Genomic DNA, 18223 nt, shown 5'->3' on the forward strand with positions numbered 1-18223 from the left:
GCATCTGTCAGGACTGATGCATTACCTTGGTATGTCCAAATTTGTACTGAGTGTGGTCAATATCGATGGATGCCAGAAGCTTTTCACAGGCTTTCTTGCTGTCAATGAATTGTCCCTCAGGGATTGCACTGGCATTGAGCACTCGGTATCTGCATTGTAGACACGGAAATCATCACAGACTGTTGGCAAAGACACAAACTTTGGAGAACATGCAGTTCAGGCCTCTCTTCCTATAGGCAGAAGGCCAAGGTCCCAGGAGATGAAGGAACTAGCTCGGAGTCACATTGCTCGACAGCAGTCTAGAATCTAGGTCTCTTGACTCTTCGGCCAGAGCTTTTCCTGCCATTTTGTATATCAGATAAATTCCAGAGAAAACCATGGAAGAAACAAATATATATGACTTGGCCAAATGGTAGGTTGTTCAGTTCGCATGGAGGTCCATAACTGCTCTTTTCATACCAATCTTTCTCCCTCTCAAATTCCAGTGTTCATACATCTCATCCCCAAGCATATAGAACATGTTTATTACAGACCTTTGTTTAAAATCCCCGTAGAGAATCCTGTTTGGGAATCCTTTCCTGCAGATGCGGATACCCTCCAGGACACCATTACACCGCAGCTGGTGCAGGACAAGGCTGTGTTCCATAGCCCCTGGGAACAGAAGCGAGATATCAGCCTGACATAGAAGTTCTTAAAAACTGAGCACCACCTAGCAAGCCAGCAGGTGTCTCACCTGGAGTTTTGGTTTCATTGGGAATTATACAGCGCACAAAGTGAGGGTGAGTAGTTCTTAAATTTGACATCAGCTTGTTCAGGTTTTCCTAAAAGAAGAAGAAGAAAAAAAGACATTTGCCAACCTACTGTAGGTTTTTATGAAGACAGAGATCCATTGTAATGAAAATAAGATCTATGTTTAAAATGTATCATAAGTTCTAAAGGATAGTGAAATGATTTAACTCTGTCCTTTTTTTTTTTTTTTGAGATGGAGTCTCGCCCTGTTGCCCAGGCTGGAGTGCAGTGGCTTGATCTTGGCACACTGCAACCTCTACCTCTCAGGTTCAAGCAATTTTCCTGCCTCAGCCTCCTCAGTAGGTGGGACTACAGGCACATGCCACCACGCCCAGCTAATTTTTTGTATTTTTAATGAAGACGGGGGTTTCACCATGTTAGCCAGTATGGTCTCAATCTCCTGACCTTGTGATCTGCCCACCTCAGCCTCCGAAAGTGCTGGGATTACAGGCGTGAGCCACTGCGTCCAGCCTAACTCAGTCTTTTAACGGTCCTATGGCTGGAGGTGTAGGCTAGTAACTGATACAATTGTCTTTTGTCTCCCAGTGAGCCACAGGCTCGCCAAGTACAAAATGCTTTCTGAAATCAACTCAGGGGATGGATCCACTGGGAGCGTGAGGTCTATTGCTGGTGTCCTTTAGGAAAATCGGAGAGTTTGTGCTGGAAACTCAGACCAGCCAACTCAGCTATCTTTCGTATAAGATAATAGTGATATTGTCATCCCACATTAGTTAGACCATATTTATTATATTTCATCGTCTGTCACTTCACCTCAGTAAGTGACAGTAATCAGCTTAAGACAACACTACTACTCTCGAACAAACCAAGTTTAGAATCTCAACATTGCTCGTTTTGATAAGACTTAAACCAATCAGAAGCAAATAAACTTGTATTTTTCTTACCCTGAAAAGGGCAGAGACAGTTTGGAAGGAAGAACCCTTCTTCTTGGCCACTTTCTTCTTTCCACTGTCAGCTGAAAGCAATAAAGGAGGGCACGTGTTATAGGTGCATCTAAAAGGTTTTTTGTTACTGCGGAACAGATGGAGGGAGATCACATGAACACATAGCACTCCTGTTACCATCCGCCGTGGCAAACGTGGCATAGAGGTGTGCCAGGAGCCTGTTGGAGGACTTCTGGTACAGCCCGACCACGGTCTCATTCAGAGGGTCCTTGTTCTTCTCCAGCCAGCCTGAGACACTGTAGTCCACGGTGCCCGCATAGTGGATCAATGAGAAGTGGGCCTCGGCCCTGCCTTTGACCACCTTGGGCTTCTGGAAGTTGTTGGACTTTCCAAGATGCTGGTCATACAGCTTGTTCTTGAAGGAGGTGTCTGTTGCCTTGGGGAACATGCACTCCTCTTCCAGGATGGAGAAGATGCCCATAGGCTATATTGAAGGCAAAGTGCAGAGGGGTAAATGTGAGCTGCCGTAACGAGCAGAAGAGTCTATGAGAAGTGGGGATGGAACTGGATACCTTCTCGATGAGCTCGATGCAGGCAGCCAGGTCCATCCCGAAGTCGATGAACGTCCACTCGATGCCTTCCTTCTTGTACTCCTCCTGCTCCAGCACGAACATGTGGTGGTTGAAAAACTGTTGCAGTTTCTCGTTGGTGAAATTGATGCACAGCTGCTCCAGGCTGTTATACTAACAACAAAATATAACGTTCATGTGAAAAGTTAGACTTCTTTCAAAATCAAAGACCATCAGCATTCCTCCTCATTGCCCCAGGTTCTTGTCAAACACATTAGTACTTTCAGATACAGTCACAGTCTTCAAGGCCTGCCTCATCTCCTCCTTGGAGTCTTCTGTAAACTTCCAATAAGAAGGTATTTCTCCCTCTCCTGAGTTCCCAAGGTCTGGGCATCTCTTATGTACTTTATTTTGTAGTTACTCTTCCATGTGCCATATAGACTTCTATTTCTTCTCTACTAGACTACAAGCTCATCTATTTTTTTCACCTGCATGCCCTGTACCTGGGAAACACTAAATACACACTTTGATGAGTGACTATCCACTTTTTTTTTTTTTTTTTTTGAGACGGAGTCTTGCTCTGTCACCAGGCTGGAGTGCAGTGGCACCATCTCGGCTCACTGCAACCTCTGCCTCCTGGGTTCAAACGATCCTCCCGCCTCAGCCTCCAGAGTAGCTGGGACTACAGGCGCGGGCCACCAAGCCTATCCAATTTTTGTATTTTTAGTAGAGACGGGGTTTTACCACATTGGCCGGGATGGTCTTGATCTCTTGACCTCGTGACATGCCCGCCTCGGCCTCCCAAAGTGCTGGGATTATAAGCATAAGCCACCACGCCTGGCCGTGGCTATGCACGTCTACCACAGAACCAGTGGTATATTTATAGAAAATAGTGCATGATTAACTTATCAAACTCTCTGTATCTCTTTTATGGCAGTCTCTAAATCAGTGATTGCATTTAATTTTTTTTTCTTTTATCCATTTCAAAATGTCCTTTAAAATTCCACTTGATAGACATCTTCCCTTCCTTTAAAATAATACAAACCCAGCCGAGTGCAGTGGCTCACGCCTATAATCCCAACACTTTGGGAGGCCGAGGCGGATGGATCACTTGAGGTCACGAGTTCGAGACCAGCCTAACCAACATGGTGAAACCCCATCTCTACTAAAAATACAAAAATTAGCCAGGCATGGTGGCACATGCCTGTAATCCCAGCTACTCAGGAGGCTGAGGCAGGAGGATCCCTTGAACTCAGGAGGCGGAGGGTGCAGTGAGCCGAGATTGCACCACTGCACTCCAGCCTGAGTGACAGGGTGAAACTCAGTCTCAAAAAACAAACAAACAACAAACAAACAAAAAAACCTAATACAAACCTTTCCAGTAAGTACCGCTCCTCTATTCCATCCACTCTCCATCTAGTTTCTTACAGGAAACCACAAGACAGCCACCTTGCTCTCTTCCCTTTAGGATCATGAAACCAATTTCCCTCACATGAAGCCATATGAAAATATGAATGTAACTAACACAAACCTCAAAGATTTCAAAGCCTGCAATGTCCAAAACGCCAATGAAGTGTTGTCTTGGAAGCTTCGTATCCAGTTGCTGGTTAATGCGAGTGACCATCCACAAGAACAACTTTTCATAAACTGATTTCGAAAGAGCATTAACAGCATGGTGAACCTGTCAGGGGAAAGACCAGCTAATGGGTATGAAGGCAGTGGCCAGCAGGGTCCTGCCCCCTTCCCCGGCCTCGAAACAGTTACCTGATCCACAGTTTGACCTTTGGTAACGTACTCATTCCCAACTTTCACTCTAGGAAAGCACAAAGCTTTCAGGAGGTCCGAAGAGTTCAGGCCCATCAGATAGGCTGTTTTGTCAGCCACTGGCAAGAAAACAAGGACAATACTTAGAAAAGCAGAGGAGCTGCTTTAAAAATCATCCAGAAGTTTCAAAGGTTGGCTGAGTTCATCTTGGTACATTTGTGCCTTCCCTGTGGCTAAACTGCATATACGTGGCCAATGGAAGCTAAGTCACTCAGATAATGTGATGGACTTTATGAAAAGGCAGGGCTGGGTTTCAGAAAGCCCTGGTCATCCCTCACTGCATCTGAAACAAGACTATTCGAGTGATTCAGCAAAAGCAAGTGGCAACAACAGCTATGGGCATCTGAGGCCCAGAAAGGGTCATTCACTTCTCCGGATGGAAGGATTAATCGCTTTCAATTGTTTTTGTTTTTGTTTTTGAGACGGTCTCACTGTGTCGCCCAGGCTGGAGTGCAGTGGAGTGATCTCAGCGCACTGCAACCTCTGCCTCCTGGGTTCAAGAAACTCTCGAGCCGGCTGGGCACGGTGGCTCACGCCCGTAATCCCAACACTTTAGGAGGCCAAGGCGGGCGAATCATTTGAGGTCAGGAGTTTGACACTAGCCTGGCCAACATGGTGAAACCCTGTCTCTACTAAAAATACAAAGAAGTTAGCCAGGCACGTTGGTGTGTGCCTATGATCCCAGTTACTCGGAAGGCTGAGGCAGGAGAATCACTTGAACTCGGGTGGAGAGGCTGCAGCGAGCCGAGATCGCGCCACTGCACTTTAGCCTGGGCGACAGAGCAAAACTCTGTCTGACTCTTGTGCCTCAGTCTCCTGAGTAGCTGGTACAGGTGTGCTCCACCATGTTCAGCTAATTTCTTTTCTTTTTTTTTGAGATTGAGTCTCACTCTGTTGCCCAGGCTGGAGTGCAGTGGTGCAATCTCGGCTCACTGCAAGTTCCACCTCCCAGGTTCACACCATTCTCCTTCCTCAGCCACCCGAGTAGCTGGGACTACAGGCGCCTGCCACCTCGCCTGGCTAATTTTTTGTGTTTTTAGTGAGACGGGGTTTCACCGTGTTAGCCAGGATGGTCTCGATCTACTGACCTCATGATCCACTGGCCTCGGCCTCCCAAAGTGCTGGGATTACAGGCACCAGCCACCACGCCCGGCCTAATTTTCTTTTAGTAGAGATGGGGTTTCACCATGTTGGCCATGCTGGTCTCCAACTCCCGACCTCCCAACCCAGGTGATCTGGCCCCCTCAGCCTCCCAAAGTGCTGGGATTACAGGTGCGAGCCACTGGGCCTGACTGGATTAATTGCTTTCAAAAGCAGCACCAAGTGACCTCAGCGGATCAGCCACCCACTCTGGTTTGCGGCCTGTCACACTGATTTTGTACCTTCTGTGCCGTCCGGTTCGGCCTGCTCCTCTCGCTGCTTCTGCTTGAACTTCATGTTCCCATAGTGCATCACGGCTCCCGTCAGCTTGTAGAGCCCAGATTTCTCTTCTGGGGTGAAGCCCAGGATGTCAATGGCGCTCTGGCATGGAAAGGGCAGCACGTCAGCCGGTTGGCCCCAGTGATGGAGGGGGAACACCCACCCCTTCTGTTGGTTCCACTTACATCTGTAGCCAGCAGCTCCTCCGCATCGTCTATGCTGGCCACGAGGATCTCCCCCTGGCTGATGAACGGGTAGTCGTAAGGGTTGGTCGTAATAAGCAGCAGCTCTGAAATGACGAATCGTTCCAGGAGGTCATGCGGATGCAAAGAAAAAACCCACCCAGTGAGTGTTTTGAGCTCCTGCACCCTGGGCTGGAACTTTTACCGCTGGATCCCAAATTGAACTTAACATTAAAAATCTTTTTTTTTCTTTTTTTTGAGACAGAGTCTCGCTCTGTCTCCCAGGCTGGAGTGCAGTGGCGCGATCTCAGCTCACTGCAAGCTCTGCCTCCCAGGTTCACGCCATTCTCCTGCCTCAGCCTCCCGAGTAGCTGGGACTACAGGCGCCCACCACCACGCCCGGCTACTTTTTTGTGTTTTTAGTGAGACGGGGTTTCACCGTGTTAGCCAGGATGGTCTCGATCTCCTGACCTCGTGATCCGCCCGCCTGGGCCTCCCGAAGTGCTGGGATTACAGGCGTAAGCCACCGCGCCCGGTCAACATTAAAAATCTTTTAGGCAGCTCCACAATACGCAGGCTGTCATGGAAAATATGGTCCAGGGAAGACTTCTCAGTCTCCCACACAATGGAGAGGAAGGACCCTAGGGAGAACCTTTAAATTCCCTTGCCTTGCATGCTAATGATGCCTATCAGTGTCGGCTGGGAGAAGTTAATAGGGAAAACTGGCTGAGGGGGGGTCAGGACAAGAGCCCACCCATTTGGTATAATCATAGCCTTTTCTAAAATCTGTTGAAATGCTGCAGCCTGTTTCCAAGCTGGAGACCAGAAGGCTGAGCAAACACAGCCAAAGAGCAAAGAAAGCAGTGTGCACGGAGACCACTGTGAAGGGTGGACAAGGGAAGTGCGTAGTACCTCCATGGGCTTCCTTACTCTGTTTGCTTTGGTGGCGCTTTTGGCCATAGATTGTTTCTGTGCCAGAACACAAGGGGGCGCCAAAGGACAGTTAGATGTTCCGTTGCTCAGAAGGTTTTTATAAACCAGAGCTAGTCAGGAGTGGTCTGTTCTTGTTACCCTCTGTTTGATTAGGTTTTTCAAATTGGCATGTGACTGCCCAGATAGTCACATCCCATTTCTAAAATAAACTTTTCCTGGCCAGGTGCAGTGGCTCACACCTGTAATCCCAGCACTTTGGGAGACCAAGTCGGGCAAGTTGCTTGAGCCCAGGAGTTCAAGACCAGCCTGGGCAACATGGTGAAACCTCATCTCTACAAAAAATACAAAAAGTAGCCGTGTGTGGGGGCATGTGCCTGTAATCCCAGTCACTCGGGAGGCTGGGGCTGGAGGACTGCTTGAACCCGGCAAAGTCAAGGTTGCAAGTGAGCTGTGAACATGCCACTGCATTCTAGCCTGGGCAACAGAGGGAGACCCCATCTCAAAATAAATAAATAAAATAAAATAAACTTTCCCTGTTGACTGTAGAGTAACCATACGTAGATACAACTCTCCTCAGTCTAGCGATCACAGTCAAACTGCCTAAAACACCAGCCCCACTGGTGACTTCCTCACCTATGAGTTCAGGCTTCTTATTAGAAAGTATCTGGTAGAAGATGTGGTAGCTTCTTTCAGCCTTCAGCTGGAAAGTGACTCTTGATTTTTCCAGCAGATCTGGAACACAAACACAGGACTCTCTTTCAAACAGTTCCCAGTTACTCTGAGACGCCATTGAATCCCCATGGATCTACTTACAAGTTTCAATATCTGCAGAGGCCAGCTTCCCAGTGGTTCCAAAATGGATTCGGATGAACTTGCCCTGTATGGGGCGGGATTCAGGAGGAGACCAGATTCCACCGTGGCCCAATAGTTCCTATTCATCTCATGGGTGATGTGAATAAGAGCCTATTTCCCCTAACATTTCTGTTTTGTTTGGTTTTGTTATGTCTTTGAGACGGAGTCTCGCTCTGTCGCCAGACTGGAGTGCAGTGGCATGATCTCAGCTCACTGCAACCTCTGCCTTTCGGGTTCAAGCGATTCTCCTGCCTCAGCCTCCCGAGTAGCTGGGACTACAGGCACGTGCCACCACACCTGACTAATTTTTGGATTTGTAGTAGAGACGGGGTTTCACCATGTTGGCCAGGATGGTCTTGATCTCTTGACCTCGTGATCTGCCCGCCTCGGCCTCCCAAAGTGCTGGGATTACAGGCGTGAGCCACCATACCCGGCCCCACCTACAGTTTGAAATTAGATATGTCCTTCCTCTTCTCCCTTCTTCTCCGTCCAGTTTGGGGTTTCTCCTTATTTCTTTTTACTTATCCCTTTTATTCTATGCTCCTCCCCCACCTCAACATATCTAGTCAACAAAGTAATTAGAGTGATTGTTTCAAGGTGTAAATCAAACCATATCACTCCCTGGCTTATAGAATCCCTCAGTAGCTTCCTCTTACACCTAGAAAGGAATTCAAGCTCCTTCTCATGGCCTATGGCTCCCAAATGACCAGTTCTCTCTCTCTCTTCCACCTCATCTCATGGAACTGGCCCCCCTGCCCTCCTCCCTACAACCACACAGACCCTCTGTAGGTGCCCTGACTGTACCAGGCCCTTCCCCGTGTCAGGGACTGCCCTTGTCCTTCCTTCGTCCCCGCTCCTTCCTGTCATTTTAAGTTGGGCTCCTTCTCACGCTGTAACTCTCAGCTCCTGTGCCAGCCCTGCAGAGAGGCCTTCCCTGCCCACTCTGCCCAAAGCAAGCCTGGGCCCCAGTTCCTCTCTCACACATGCTGTTCATTGAACTTAGCCTGAATTTATCTTTATCTGAAATGGTCCCATTGGGTTGTTTTGTTTTTCATCATCTGTCACCTCTGGTCTCTACACTCTTTGAGGACAGGGCTCTTGCCTATTTTGTGAGACACAAAGCAAATTCCATCTTAACCAAACTCAGACTCACGAAACGGGAGGAGTTGTCATTCCTCACGGTCTTGGCGTTCCCAAAGGCCTCCAGCAGGGGGTTGGCGCTGATGATTTGATCTTCCAGCGTCCCCTAATGCAAGAAATTGAGGGAAGAAGAGGAAACTTTTTTTTTTTTTTTAAAGATGGAGTTTCGCTCTTGTTGCCCAGGCTGCAGTGCCATGGCACAACGTTGGCTCACTGCAACCTCTGCCTCCCGGGTTCAAGCAATTTTCCTGCCTCAGCCTCCCAAGTAGCTGGGACTCCAGGCATGCGCCACCATGCCTGGCTAATTTTGTACTTTGGGGTTTCTCCATGTTGGTCAGGCTGGTCTCAAACTCCTGACCTCAGGTGATCTGCCTGCCTCGGCCTCCCAAAGTGCTGGGATTACAGGTGTAAGCCACCGTGCCCGGCCTGAGGAAACAGTTATTTATTTATTTATTTATTTATTTGCTGAGACAGAGCTTCGCTCTTGTTGCCCAGCTGGAGTGCGATGACACGATGTTGGCTCACTGCAACCTCCGCCTCCCGGGTTCAAGTGATTCTCCTGCCTCAGCCTCCCGAGTAGCTGGGACTACAGGCATGTGCTACTATGCCCAGCTAATTTTGTACTTTTAGTAGAGACGGGGTTTCTCCATGTTGGTCAGGCTGGTCTCGAACTCTCGACCTCAGGTGATCCGCCTGCCTCGGCCTCCCAAAGTGCTGGGATTACAGGCGTGAGCCACCGAGCCTGACCTGAGGTAACATGTTTTTAAGCCACAAAATGACAGTAAAAAATGATCACCCGCTCTGCCACTCTGGCTTGCCCTGATAAATCCCTACCCTCCTTGACTTTTCCAATCCGAGGACCAACCAAATCAGCAGTACGTCTTACTCAAAACACTTTTGCCATTTTGTTATATTTGGCGCTACAGTTGGGGGTCTCTTGACTGAACATTCCTTTAACACTTCAATCCCTTGATTCTCCAGTCAGTTGTCCGTGTTCACTTCATGCTGCTGTAATACATTTGTTTCAAAAGGCCAGGATAGGCTGTGAGTCACTCACATTGGTATATGTGATTCTGCTATAAAAGAACAAGCTCACTGAGCTGTCTGCAGATTGACCTTTAAAGTTTAGCCCTAGAGCCTTGTCTTCTAAGAAATCCCGGGATCTAGTCCTACAAGATCAACTCCACACTGTGTTGTCTAAGCTGACTGGCTGTCCTTCAAGATAGTAAATCCTAGCCTGCCCTCCATTCCCTGAAGAGCGGGGAATGTGAGGGCATTTGGCCCCCCTCATTCTGAGGTTAAGACCACAGTTAAAAGTAGAAGCAAAGCAAGCCCTGCTCTCCCATCCATACCTTCATTTTGGAGTCCTTCTTCTTGGCCAGGTCCCCAGTAGCTGCAATTGTTGCAAAGTACTGGATGACCCGCTTGGTGTTCACGGTCTTTCCTGCCCCGGATTCTCCGCTGTGCAGAGTGATCAAAAGAGAGAGAAAGAAACAAGTTTGTTAGTATAAACAGGCTTTCCAGGATGTCGTACTGAGGCCTGGGCATGGTCTGAGCCACCTCTGACACACACCCACCACACTAATGTGACAGACCACTTGAGAAGGCAGAGGCCCAGGGCACAGATGCCACAGCCACTTGCTCAGTTGACCCAAGTATGGGTATTTCCATTTTTCTGAGGCCTTATGCAGATCTTCCTGCCCATCCCCAAATCCATCTTTTCATTTTTATTTCTTTTTTTTTTTTTTTTTTTTTTTGAGATGGAGTCTCGCTCTGTCACCCAGGCTGGAGTGCAGTGGCACGATCTCGGCTCACTGCAAGCTTCGGCTCCCAGGTTCACGCCATTCTCCTGCCTCAGCCTCCCGAGTAGCTGTGACTACAGGCGCCCACCACCACACCCAGCTAATTTTTTTTTGTATTTTTTTTTAGTGGAGACAGGGTTTCACCATGTTAGCCAGGATGGTCTCCATCTCCTCACCTTGAGATCCGCCCGCCTCGGCCTCCCAAAGTGCTGGGATTACAGGCGTGAGCCACCACGCCCAGCCTGATCTTTTTATTACAGACTCTGCTCCAAACACTTTCTAATGAACAGAATAGAGCCAGTGGCACATTTGGTCACAGCTATGAAACCATTCTATGCCATGGATACTTACGTGATCAGAATGGACTGGTTTTCACGATCTGCCAGAGAAGAAAATAAAATAGAGTTGATGGCGATATAAAAAGAGCTTCCTGATTCGACCCAACTCTGAAGCAGCCAGAGTTAAATTGCACAATTCCTCTTCCATTTTTTGTTTAGCCTCAGGTGGAAATCTGAAGAGCCTCCATCTGCTTTTTATTTTATTTTTAATTGACAAAGAATAATTGTATATATTTATAGGGTTCAATGTGATGATTTGATATATGTTTATATGGTAGAATGATTAAATCAAGCTAACTAACAAATCTATCACCTCACATACTTATTTTTTTTGTGGAGAAAACATTTAAAATATACGATTTTAGCCATTTTGAAATATACAATGCATTATTACTTATCAGAGTCACCATTCTGTGGGACAGATCACCAGCACCGATTTCTCCCATCCAGCTGTATCCTTTGGTCAATATCAAAAGCCTCCTTCTTGAAACTGAGACTCAGAGAGGTCAAGTCTCTACTCAGAATCAGCCAGTGGTAGCCGGGTGCGGTGGCTCACACCTGTAATCCCAGCACTTTGGGAGGCCAAGGCAGGCGGATCATGAGGTCAGGAGTTTGAGACCAGCCTGGTCAACATAGTGACCCCTGTCTCTATTAAAAATATAAAAAATAGCCAGATATGGTAATGCACACCTGTAATCTCAGCTACTCGGGAGGCTGAGGCAGGAGAATCACTTGTACCCAGGAGGCAGAGGTTGTGGTGAGCCGAGATCGTACCACTGCACTCCAGCCTGGGCAACATAGCAAGACTCCATCTCAAAAAAAAAAAAAAAAAAAAACCGCCAGTGGCTTCTCGTTCTTGTCAGATTAGGGTAAACGATATAAAATGGTCAGTTCTGGCCGGGCGCGGTGGCTCAAGCCTGTAATCCCAGCACTTTGGGAGGCCGAGGCGGGCGGATCACGAGGTCAGGAGATCGAGACCATCCTGGCTGACACGGTGAAACCCCGTCTCTACTAAAAAATACAAAAAACTAGCCGGGCGAGGTGGCGGGCGCCTGTAGTCCCAGCTACTGGGGAGGCTGAGGCAGGAGAATTGCGTGAACCCGGGAGGCGGAGCCTGCAGTGAGCTGAGATCCGGCCACTGCACTCCAGCCTGGGCGACACAGCGAGACTCCGTCTCAAAAAAAAAAAAAAAAAAAATGGTCAGTTTTTAGTTTTGACCCATGAAAACGTCCATTTCCGTTTTGCATGTTCTAACTTGCATTAAATCCAAACTTGTCACGTTGGCATGCAGGGCCCTACATGTTGTGGCCCCTTTCTGCCTCTTTTGGCTCCTTCTTCCTCCTTTCCCTGTGCTGAACACCAGATGGGGTCCGGCCTGGGACCAAGGGGCAGCTGCCACACGCCTCATGCAATGCCTGCTCCAGCACCCCATGCTTCCTCCTGGGAGACTCACCAGTCAGCATGAACTGATAGGCGTTGTCAGAGATGGAGAAGATGTGGGGCGGGGCCTCCTGGCGCTTTTTGCCTCGGTAGCCTTCCACCACCTCAGGGTTGTACACCGGCAGCCACTTGTAGGGGTTGACAGTGACACAGAAGAGGCCCGAGTAGGTCTGTAGGAGGAAAAACATGTATGTGTGTATATGTATGTATGTGCATATGGAAAATCCCTTGCCATTATTATTATTATTATTATTATTATTATTATTATTATTATTTTGAGATGGAGTGTCACTCTGTTGCCAGGCTGGAGTGCAGTGGCACAATCTCGGCTCACTGTAGCCTCCACCTCCCGGGTTCAAGTGATTCTCCTGCCTCAGCCTCCAGAGTAGCTGGGACTACAAGTACGTGCCATCACGCCCGACTAATTTTTGTATTTTAGTAGAGATGGAGCTTCACCATGTTGGTCAGGATGGTCTCGGTCTCTTGACCTCATGATCCGCCCACCTCACCCTCCCACAGTGCTGGGATTACAGGTGTGAGCCACCGCGCCCGGTCGCCTTAATTATTATCTTATGTTTCTTTGGGATAAACTTATAAAGGGGGGAAGCTACCATTCCTATTTATAGTGAGGTACTGAGACTCAAAAAGGGGAGTAGGGGACCCTCCCACAGTTGGTAAGTCACAGCGCCCCGTGACCAAGCCTGGCCCCCACTTCCCCGCTCTCCGGCTCCTGGTCCTCCTCCCCATCTTCCTTCTTCCTGCCCCATCCACCTCTTGCTTTCTTGCCTTCTTTCTCCTCTCTCTTTGTCTTTTGTTCACCAGCTAGGCAAGCAGTCATCTTCCAGAATCCCGCAGCCCACACACATACCTCTGCCTCCCTCCCCCGCCCGCATATCTAATGCCCCAGGGAAACCACGGCAAAAGCCCTTGCTGACATAGATCATCCAGGATGTGTAACGGTCCTTCAGGTTGTACAGCACGGCTGGCTCGTTCAGGTGCGTCAGCATGGCCATGTCCTCGATCCTGTCGAACTTGGGGGGGTTCATGGCATACACATCCTCTGGTTTGACCACCAGGGTCTAAAAGGGAAGAGGCACAGTGCTTCACTAAGATTGTCTGCACGTCTTGTCTGCTGCCCCCACCAAGAGACCAAGACACTCTGGAGCCAAGATGGAAGGGCCCAGCCCTAGAGCAAGCCCAGCTCACGGCGAGAGGAGGAAAGGCCATGGGGCGGCTTGTGGTGGTGCTGATGGAATGGGGTTTGTTTCTGTTACTCGGGGCTGTCTTTTTCCTCCCCAGTGGGCCTGAGGTGAGAAATGGATGTCAGAAATGAGAAAAGAGGATCTCTGTGGGTGATGTGGGCGACAGTGGCTGGGAACGGGGCCAGCGGGAACCTCTCAGCTCAGTCCATAACACTGCCTGGACCAAAATCCAGCTCCAGCAGCTGACTCCAGCATCTGGCTCTTTCCTGTCTACTGAGAGAAAATGACCTGCATGTCCCCTGCAGTCGTGAGGCAGGAACCAAAGAGAATGAGGGAGGGCCACTGGATCGCCAGGCTGGTGCCCACAGATCGCCAACATTCTGAGCTCTCTGAAAGCAGCTGTCCGGCCCCTGGATCTGGCCCACGTCTTCCCCCTTCACCACCCAGCCCCAGCATGCTTAGGAAATGGCCCCTCAGCTGCCCTCCCCACCCCTTTCCTGCCCTTTCTGGGGTCAGAGTGTTAGAAGTCAGGCAAACGGCACCATGAGGCAGAGCAGTGGTTCCCAGCACCTACCCTTCTCTCAAAAGGAGAAACCCCCACACCCTGGGGCTTCCCAGGGCTGGAGGACCTCAGGCACAGGGGCTGGGGAACTTGTCTTCCTCTCCCCTGCTCTGTCCTCACTCCTTTTTCTCTGTGACCTCCTCTGAAATGGTCAGTTTTCCTGGTTTCGTCTCTGGACAGTGTGGATGGGAAACCCGCCTTTTTCTCTCCCTTCAAGCAGGGATTCATTCAAACCATCCCAGCCAATGGGCCCTCACTGTCTATGATGGTCTCTTAGGTTTGTCTTAGATTATCATTCACTGTTTCTAGCTTCCCTGATGTGTTAGGAGCCCATTCTTAGCTCTTTATCTGAAATACACAGAGAGCCACCTTCTGGGAGCTCCAATGCTGGTAGACCTGCAGGGTGGTTTTTAATGCCTTTTTCCTTCATGCCCAACCCAATGATACTATTTCCTTTACTTGTCTCTTTTCTTTTTCCTCTTTTAAGTTCTTTCTTTCTTTCTTTCTTTCTTTCTTTCTTTCTTTCTTTCTTTCTTTCTCTTTCTTTCTCTCTCTTTCTCTCCCTCCCTCCCCTTCCTTCCCTCCCTCCCTCCCTCCCTCCTTCCTTCCCTCCTTCCTTCCCTCCCTCCCTCCCTCCCTCCCTCCCTCCCTCCCTCCCTCCCTCCTTCCTTCCTTCCTTCCTTCCTTCCTTCCTTCCTTCCTTCCTTCCTTCCGACATTTCCAGATTCTCCTGATCTGGATTTTAGAAACTAGTGAGGTCCAGAATTCCTCGCAGCACCCCCACAATGGCTTGGACCAGAATGTAGTGGGCTGCAGTGCTCATCACTTTCATGATACAAGGAAGCTGCTATTTCATTGAGCTTGTGGTCCCCTAGGACCCGTAACACATTTTCCTTATTTCCTTAGTTAGACAGCCATTGCTAGAAGAATTTGGGACAAATCTAGGCTACCAAAGGAGAGTGTCCTAAAACAGCTGTCATTCATGTTGAACTCCCAACTCCACACCCTTGGACGCGTGGAGCTGGGCCCCTCTGGCCTACAGTGAACATGGACAAAAATACCTGAAAACTAATTGTTTTAATCAGCCACAGCCAGACTATTCCCACCCTGGAACCTGAGGCCAGTATTCACTCTGCTTTCTCCGAGGACACCTGGGAAGCCCCAGGCTACGTGGTATGTGGCATTCCAGTGCTGGAGCCACATCTGGAAGTGGCTGGGGTTGGGCAGATGCATATCCCAGGCAAGCAGGTATGACCAGGTGGAGGGCCAGCAGCCTGTGGAGGTGCAGAGTCTTACCCTGTTGTCCTCAGTTTCCACGGTGACCTTCCCATCCTGAGAACTCTTGATTTTCCCCTTGGCGTATTCTTCCTTTGAGTCCACCACAAAGCAATACGTCTTGGCATCAAAGGGCTGGTTCTGAGCCTCGATTCGCTCCTTTTCTGACTTCCGGAGGAAAGGAGCGGCTATGCCGAACACTTCCGTTTCAGTGTCGCTGCTCATGGTGTCAGCTGGAAGGCAAACCCATCCGGTGAGCTCAGCTGCCCCCTTGCTGGGCACCCGGCGGCTCCAGGCCTGTCTCAGCCTCCACCCTGTCCTCCTTCAGCCACAGGAGCCCTCAGCGTCAGGGCCCCAGGAAGCAGGCTGTCCTCATGCCTCGAGGAGCTCCACCCCAAGGGCTTCATTGCTGGGAAATCACACGGGTGCATGTTTATTGAGGGGCTACTCTGTGCGACAGGCTTACAGCCTATTTAACCCAAGCTCCTCAAGCATCTGAGGCTTGAATTGGCGATAAGGGGCCTTGGAAGTGAGCGCTACTCTTGGGACCACCTTTTCCGCTTCTGTGACACCCAGGTGTTGCTGAGGGAACATTTCAGAATAAACACCATTAAAAAAATAAATGCCTTCTTCAAAGAGAGTGTGCTAATGGCAAAGAGGAAAGATATTTTTGAACCATTTCAATGAAGGTGGCTACATGCTCGCATGAGGGAACGTGCCTTTTGCTTCCTTGGGTTGCTAAGAACAAAAGCAAGCATCTGACATCAGCATCTGTTTGACAGTCCCCCAAATGCCACCTCCTCTCCTGCCTGACCTGTCCTTGTCTTTTTTTTTTTTGAGACGGAGTCTTGCTCTGTCACAGGCTGGAGTGCAGTGGCATGATCTCAGCTCACTCCAACTTCCGCCTCCCGGGTCCAAGCGATTCTCCTGCCTCAGCCTCCTGAGTGGCTGGGATTACAGGCACCTGCCACCACGTCCTGCTAATTTTTGTATTTTTAGTAAAGACAGGGTTTCACTATGTTGGTCAGGCTGGTTTCGACCTCCTGACTTCCTGATCCGCCCGCCTCGGCCTCCCAAAGTGCTGGGATTACAGGCATGAGCCACCGCGCCCGGCCACGACCTGTCCTTGTCTAAACATGCTAATTCCTCGGTCCCTCTGTGCCCTTATAGCCGGTGGGAGGAGGGAGGAGCTGGCAAGCTTGGATTGCCTGGAGACCTCCAATGGCCGAGGGACAGGGCCCAACTTCTCACCTGAGAGTCCCACCTGCACGATGAACAGAAGACAGCAGCAGCCAGGAGATCCCGGACCTGGAATAATACGCACATACACAACTTAGCGGTACTTGGGGTGGCTGCGTCCATGTAGAATCGGCTTCTGATGAGTTAGCTAAAAAGGATAAGGGGGCCGGGCGCCATGGCTCACGCCTGTAGTCCCGGCACTTTGGGACGCTGAGGCAGGCGGACGGCCTGAAGTCAGGAGTTTGAGACCAGCCTGGCCAACATGGTGAAACCCCATCTCTACTAAAAATAAAAAATTAAATTAAATTTTAAAAAGCTGAGCGTGGTGGCAGGTGCCTGTAATCCCAGCTACTCTGGAGGTTTAGGCAGGAGAATTGTTTGAACCTGGGAGGCGGAGGTTGCAGTGGGCCAAGATTGTGCCATTGCACTCCAGCCTGGGCGACGAGAGCAAAACTCCATCTCAAAAAAAAAAAAAAGAAAAAAAAGACAAAGGACTAATACTTTAAAGAGGCAGGCCAGAAGAGCAGATGGCACGTGACCCACAGGAAGCCAGGCAGGGAGGAAAAGCCCTCAGCTGCGTAGAAATCTGGTTTCTCCCAGCCTGCACCGGCGCCTTCTTCAGTCTTCCTGACTCCTGTTTAGAATCGGATGGCAGGGACTGCATCCCTGCTAAAAGCCTATGGTTCCAGGGTAGGGGGTGGTCTCCTTGTCTGTGAACTGGTGAAATCTCTGAGATTAATTTACACACAATGGTCACAGCCAGTGTGGTCTTGAGAGGACAAGACACCTGGCAAATGTACAGCCCAGGTGGGGAAAGTGAGGGCAGGGTGAGGCCCCCAGTCCCGTTGACCCTTCATGAGTCACCGAGGCAATGGGAGAAGGTCAGGCCATGGCAGCTGGGCCCACGGGGCATGCAAAAGGATCCTGCCCAAGAGGACACTTGGAGAGGAGGACAGGGGAGAGGGGGTAGAGGAAAGAGAACCTGCAGGGCTCCTGCTTGGGGGAGGTGCTGGAGCCAGAGGGTGCGGGGTATTTGGGCCCAGGGAAACCTCGCTCTCTACACCTAGCTTATCCTAAGAAAACTCAGACAGGCATGAGGTGCCACCTCACCAAAGTCAGGCGGGGATAGGGTGCCACGCACGGGGCTCCTCACCAAAGCCTGGCAGGGCCAGGGCGCCACGCACAAGGTGTGGATGTGCCCACCGGGTGGGTGTGCTCCAAGCAGCTGAGACCTAGAAGAGGAGCCTGTGACTTACCTCCGCCCACAAGCGAGCCACAGAGGGCTGGCCGCTCCCCGGGGCTTTTATAGGCCATTGGTAACCCCCACGGCTCATTCCTTCTCTATATTTGGAAAGAGGATGAGCGGCCCCCCAAGCCGAGAACCAGCTTCTTCCACATGTATTTTGGTCGTTGCCAAGGGAAAGGTATAATTAGAAATGAGCAGGATCCATCACCATTTTCCGACAGCAGAATGTCAGAAGCTTGGAATGCCGTTCTCTGAACTTGGGGCCGGTGCTCCCTCACCTGATGGGATGGGATGGCCTCACTTCGAGGGGGGGTGGGGGGCAGCCGCCTCCGTTCTCAGGCGGTCATCACCCCCCGAACACAGCGCCAGCCCCTAGCTCATGGGGACCGAGGACTGAAGTCGGGGGCTTGCTTAGAAATCTCATCACGTGGAAAAATGAATAAGACTGAGGATGAAAAGTTGAAATCCTTTTGGAATTTCAAGCAAGATTGTGTCACAAGCTTGGGTTG

The 18223-nt window shown here is 49.9% G+C and overlaps 1 protein-coding gene across 1 annotated transcript in view; it reads right to left on the bottom strand.

The window, feature by feature from the left end:
• MYH3 (myosin heavy chain 3) overlaps positions 1-17837 on the bottom strand; it is a 29905-nt gene extending 12068 nt beyond the window's left edge. The window contains exons 1-20 of the mRNA XM_015118598.3: positions 17725-17837; positions 16481-16537; positions 15251-15462; positions 13126-13269; positions 12204-12360; positions 10764-10791; positions 9963-10071; positions 8624-8716; positions 7432-7495; positions 7252-7350; positions 5689-5792; positions 5467-5605; positions 4025-4143; positions 3792-3941; positions 2264-2434; positions 1869-2175; positions 1692-1762; positions 734-821; positions 534-651; positions 26-149 (exon numbers count right to left, since the gene is read on the bottom strand). Of these exons, the coding sequence (XP_014974084.2) occupies positions 26-149; positions 534-651; positions 734-821; positions 1692-1762; positions 1869-2175; positions 2264-2434; positions 3792-3941; positions 4025-4143; positions 5467-5605; positions 5689-5792; positions 7252-7350; positions 7432-7495; positions 8624-8716; positions 9963-10071; positions 10764-10791; positions 12204-12360; positions 13126-13269; positions 15251-15462; positions 16481-16537; positions 17725-17782 (2412 nt within the window). The 5' untranslated portion in view covers positions 17783-17837. The remainder of the gene's footprint in view (positions 1-25; positions 150-533; positions 652-733; positions 822-1691; positions 1763-1868; positions 2176-2263; positions 2435-3791; positions 3942-4024; positions 4144-5466; positions 5606-5688; positions 5793-7251; positions 7351-7431; positions 7496-8623; positions 8717-9962; positions 10072-10763; positions 10792-12203; positions 12361-13125; positions 13270-15250; positions 15463-16480; positions 16538-17724) is intronic.
• Positions 17838-18223: the final 386 nt, after the last annotated feature.

Source organism: Macaca mulatta, chromosome 16 (assembly GCF_049350105.2).
Source record: "Macaca mulatta isolate MMU2019108-1 chromosome 16, T2T-MMU8v2.0, whole genome shotgun sequence".
Classification (NCBI taxonomy): Eukaryota; Metazoa; Chordata; class Mammalia; order Primates; family Cercopithecidae; genus Macaca; species Macaca mulatta.